The sequence below is a fragment of the Chaetodon trifascialis genome, chromosome 15, assembly GCF_039877785.1.
Source record: "Chaetodon trifascialis isolate fChaTrf1 chromosome 15, fChaTrf1.hap1, whole genome shotgun sequence".
NCBI classification, from domain to species: Eukaryota; Metazoa; Chordata; class Actinopteri; order Chaetodontiformes; family Chaetodontidae; genus Chaetodon; species Chaetodon trifascialis.
In genome coordinates this window covers 16,968,007-16,973,905 of record NC_092070.1, presented here as the reverse complement: position 1 = coordinate 16,973,905, position 5,899 = coordinate 16,968,007, and the positions used below count along the sequence as shown (strand labels likewise).

The window sequence follows — 5,899 nt, the reverse complement described above, 5'->3', positions numbered from 1 at the left end:
ATGCTGGGGACCCTCTGCACTCTCATCACTGCTCTAACATGTAAGGAGGCTGACTTACTGCAGCTTTGAGCTCATGTTGGATTCGTCAGTCTGTGTGTTTCTCTTGACTTCATGTCATCTTGTTGTTTCCAGGTGTGAGTGGTGTGACGGTGGTGACACAGAAGCCTCCTGTTATGACGCTGAGGACAGGAGAGACAGCCACCATGGACTGTAACCTGGGCACTGTTACTAATCATTATGCTCACTGGTACAAACAGATTCCAGGAGGAGTTCCTCAGTATGTTCTGAGGTTTTATCACAGCGATAGTTCTCCCACCTATGGCTCTGGTTTCTCGTCTCCAAAGTTCACATCTACTCATCAGTCACAATCAGATTATCGTTTGATCATCAGCAATGTGGAGGAGGGAGACTCAGCAGTCTATCACTGTGCTACATGGGACAACTCTGCTAAAGAGTGGGTATCACAGTGATTTAGACTGTGACAAAAACCTCCTCACTAACTACTTCTGCTTTCTGACTCTCTGACACTCATCCACTGATAATTGAGCCACCAAACAAGCTCAGTGTAACATCCAATCATGTACAATTTGTTATGTTTAGTAAATCAAAGTTATTTTAATTTGGACCCAAGAGGCAGAAACAAAACAGCACGAGAAACAAGGGAGCTGTTCAAAAACACAAACGGTTTATTACAACCAAACAATAACCACCAAATACGACTAAAAAGACCCTAAATCCAAGAAAAACATAAATTCAACCTTAAACATAATTTCTACTACTCCGTGGCGAGCGGGTAGGACAGCAGACGACTCTGCAGATGAACTACCTAATGAAACCACAATGAGATACACACACAGAAAACCAAAGCGAGATACGCACACAGGCGACTATGAACAAACTAAATCCAAGGTTACTATGAGCACAAAGACGAAATGGCTGGAAAGTCAAGGCGAGACACGAGATAATCTGGCAGCGGGATGATGCTGCTACGCTGCTTAAAAGCAGTGGAAATTAGTGGAGTCAGCCTCAGGTGCGTCGTCTGCCCACAGCACTGCCAGGCCACACCTCCACTGCAGACACAGAGGGAGAAAAAACACACACAGACAACTAAGAAAAGAAAAATCATAATCACACACCATAACACAATCATTTGTTTTAGAAAATTAGAATAATTTTATTGTTTTTTCCCCCAGAATTGACAAAGGTATATATTCAAGTATGTTGCATTTATTATTTTACAGTAATAATATTATTATTAATAAACTGATTGGAGAAGTGAACCAGTAAAAACACTCCACTTTCATGCAGAATAAATTAGTTTTTGTTTTGTTTTGTTTTGTTTTGTTTTGTTTTGTTTTGTTTTGTTTTGTTTTGTTTTGTTTTGTTTTGTTTTGTTTTTCTTTACAGGTCAGGATTCACACCTGGTGCTGTGTTTAAATGTTCTTTATTCAACAAATGATCTGGAGGTCTGGTGGACTGCCAACATTGTGATTTGAAAAGATTGTTTTGTTTGTTCTATTTACACATAGTTAAATGTTTATGTTGACCGTTGTTCAGCTTTGTTCTGAGCTGTATGTCTATTTCTGTACGTACATTGAGGGCAACAGAAAACCAAATTCTTTGTGTGTCGAAACATACTTGGCCATTGAAGCCGATTCTGATTGTTACTGAACACTGTTTACTGCTCATACTGTAATAAACAACTGTGAGAAACCCTCGATCTGAAATCCAGCAACACCATATTTATTATGTGATCATATTTTGATTCAAACAGCACCTTAAAAAGAACATTTGTACCATCTCTGAGAATATTAACACTAATATAAACTCCTCCTCCTCCTCCTCCTCCTCCTCCTCTCCTCAGTGTCTTTATAAGCTTCAGTCTCTCTTCTCCTCACACTCCAACCCTGCTCACCTCTCAGCTGGACAGTAAGGGACGTTTACAGCACACACTGACAACATGCTGGGGACCCTCTGCACTCTCATCACTGCTCTAACATGTAAGATATTCTTCTCATTGCTTTTATAGCTCATATTTTCACACACAAACCTTTCACTCGTGGATTTTTCTCTGTTTGTTGACAGATGTTGATGCAGTGATCGTGCTGACCCAGACGCCTGCTGTCCACACAGTTTCTCCAGGACAAGAGGTTGTTCTCAGCTGCAACATTCAGAGATATGATGGATATTATGTCAGTTGGTACAAACAGGTTCCTGGTGAAGCTCCTCAGTATGTTCTGAGATTTTCCTACGGGAGCAGTTCACCCAGCTTTGGAACAGGATTCTCCTCAGACAGATTCAACTCTAAAGCCTCATCAAACACAGATTACCAGTTCATCATTAAGAGGGCAGAGGCAGGAGACTCTGCTGTCTATTACTGTAACACATGGGACAGCTCTGCTTCTGCAGTTGTATCACAGTGATTTACACTGTGACAAAAACCTCCTCACTGAAAACTTCTGCTTTTTGAGTCTCTCGCACATTTCAACTGACAATAGACTCAAACAAACTCACTGTGCAGTTTCAAAAAAATTGTTGGGTCACTGTGTGAAACATGTATAGAAGCAGAACGTGATGAATATTCAAAATCCCACATTTTATTGAAAATAACACAAAATATGAAATGTTGAAATAGAGAAATTTCATTGTGCTCTGATCATGACATCCTCATTTAGATTTTAATGCCAGCAACAGCAGTGTCCCAAGGTTTTCCAAGTCAGACTTCAGCTCTTTTGTGGTGTTCATCTTTTCTTCATTGATCAAATGTTTGCAGGTGAAGCGCATCAGCAACATTGATTTGAAAACAATAATAATGTAAAAATATTTCACAGATCTCAGTTACAAGCAATTTACACACATCGATCTGAGCAGCAGCAAGATGAATCGCCCCATGGAGTCCAGACACTGTTGATGGCAGATGAGTCTGTTGATTGACAAGCTGATGACGATGATGAAATGATGAAAGTGAAGATCTGTCAAGACTGGATGTGAGGATCTGATGAGAACAGCTGATATCTTCATTGACAGCCCCTGACAATGTCAACAAAGAAACCATGCCTGAGAACAGTGAATGGTCGTTTGAGAAGGGCAATAATAATAATAATAATAAGAAGAAGAAGAAGAAGAAGAAGAAGAAGAAGAAGAAGAAGAAGAAGAAGAAGGTCTTAGCGATGTTGTTTTCTTGATGTCGCAGTGCCAGCTGCTCCTCCTCCCTCTGTGTCTTGTCCCATCATCTCTGCTGATGAGGCTCATCAGTTTCATGCCGTCCATAATATCTTGATCATATAAATGGAGTCATATTTGGGAGAGCAGTCACGAGTCATCAGCATGCTGGATATACACATGTATGCATGCATATAATCTCTTCATGGTGAAAAGTAACCTATTACTTTAATCGTGAAATACTTATTCAGCACTATTTGTTCTCCAGAAATTTTTTGATGTTCATTGTTGTTCTACATAATTTTCTCTCTTGCATGTACGTGAAGTTAAATGTTTACGTTGACCTCTGGTCAGCTTTGCTCTGAGCTGTTTTTTTTTGTATACGTACACTGAGAGCAACGGAAAACCAAATTCCTAGTGTGTGTAAACATACTTGGCCATTAAATCTGTGTGAAAAACCATCCATCCATCCATCCATTATCTATACCGCCTTTCCCTTTCGGGGTTGCGGGGGGCTGGAGCCTATCCCAGCTACAATGGGCGAGAGGCGGGGTACACCCTGAACCGGTCGCCAGCCGATTGCAGGGCCACATGCAAAGACAGACAAACATTCAGTGGGAGGAAGCCGGAGTACCCGGAGAGAACCCACGCATGCACGGGAAGAACATGCAAACTTCACACAGAAAGGCCCCGCCTGACCCGGGAATCGCACCGGCAACCTTCTTGCTGTGAGGCACCCGCACTACCTGCTGCGCCACCGTGCAGCCCGTGTGAAAAACCATCAATCTGAAATCCAGCAACATCGTATTTATCATGTGATCACATTTTTTTTGGTCTTTTGACTCAAACACCTTAAAAAGAACATTTGTCCCACCCTTGAGAATATGAACACTGACCCTCCTCCTCCTCCTCCTCCTCCTCCTCCTCCTCCTCCTCCTCCTCCTCAGTGTCTTTATAAGCTTCAGTCTCTCTTCTCCTCACACTCCAACCCTGCTCACCTCTCAGCTGGACAGTAAGGGACGTTTACAGCACACACTGACAACATGCTGGGGACCCTCTGCACTCTCATCACTGCTCTAACATGTAAGGAGGCTGACTTACTGCAGCTTTCAGCTCATGTTGGATTCATCAGTCTGTGTGTTTCTCTTGACTTCATGTCATCTTGTTGTTTCCAGGTGTGAGTGGTGTGACAGTGGTGACACAGAAGCCTCCTGTTGTGACGCTGAGGACAGGAGAGACAGCCACCATGGACTGTAACCTGGGCACTGTGACTAACTATGCTGCTAGTTGGTACAAACAGATTCCAGGAGGAGTTCCTCAGTTTGTACTGAGGTTTTATCACGGCTGGAGCTCTCCCAGCTATGGCTCTGGTTTTTCATCTCCAAAGTTCACATCTACTCATCAGTCAAAATCAGATTATCGTTTTATCATCAGCAATGTGGAGGAGGGAGACTCAGCAGTCTATTACTGTCAAACATGGGACAGCTCTGCTTCTGCAGCTGTATCACAGTGATTTACACTGTGACAAAAACCTCCTCACTAACTACTTCTGCTTTCTGACTCTCTGACACATGAACTAATGCTCTCTATAACTGCCCTACATGAGACATTAAGAAGAATTAAAAAAAACAGCGTCATCAGTTTTTCCTGAAAGACCAATGTTACATAAAAGTTCACTTACCAATGTCTTTCAGCACTGATCACAAAGAAATCATTAAATTCAGCCTTGTGTTGTCTTGCTTTTTATTTTTCTGTGTTCATTTGCACGAGACAGCACAGTGAAAAACACCAACAACTGATCAACAGAGATTCATTCTTGACCTTGGGTCAGGAGCCAGGAGAGTGAAGGAGGAAGACCACGCCCAGACAAACAGACAGGAGCTCAAGGAGACTTGCACCGAGTCCACATGGGTGTTTATCAAAAATGTAGATTTTTCATTGGGCTTTGGCCTTTTGTCCACATGCAGACAATTATTGTTTTCCATTTTCATTGAACCTCTTGCAGCTGCCATTTGTCAAACCATGTGTGCTATAGGTATGCACTCAAGACATTTTCTGCAGATAAAATCCCGTTTTATCAAACCTCTCAATAGCTCTTCCACAGTCTCTAATCTCACCTCCATATCCTCTCACATACTTTGATGGCCTCAAAAATTGTGAGCAACTGAAACCAAAGTTTCAGTTGCTTACAGTCTTCAAGACACTAGAAAAATCTGATAAAATGAACAAATGAAAGTGAGTTTTCATCCTCCGTCAGTGAAGTATCAGCTCTCTGCTCCTCCCTCTCTTCCTTCCCAGGATGCACCTGCAGGCCTCCTCTGCTTATTTATAGCTGCATGTAAATGAAGAGGTCAAGTGTCAGCTCTCTGTGAAATCAGAGGGAATTCAATTCAATCCCTTTTATTAAGAAGTGAGCAAAGAAACAAATCTATGACAATGAAAGTGCAGGAAGTCTTTTTCAAATCATCATATTTTGGGGTCGGGGGGAGACATTGTCCACAGAGACAATAATAGAGACAGAAAAGACTTTTTCCTTCACAGAAGATAAGAGAGCAAGAAATGCGGCAAAGCATGCAGATTGAAGCAAAGCTCCTCCTCCTGTCAGTCACTCTCAGTTTCAGTCTTGTCTTAAATTGCTCCTCCAGCACCTCCTCTCCTCATCCTCCAAACCCTCCAATCTGTCAGCAGGAAGCTCACTTTCCAAGTTCCAAGGCCATTCTCAGCACACACTGACAAC

General features: G+C 42.2%; 1 gene segment (V, D, J or C); it reads left to right on the top strand.

Moving 5' to 3' along the window:
* On the top strand, positions 1-470 carry LOC139343227 (T cell receptor gamma variable 4-like). The segment is given in 2 exon segments: positions 1-40; positions 133-470. Coding segments are annotated over 2 exon segments (378 nt in total).
* Positions 471-5,899: the final 5,429 nt, after the last annotated feature.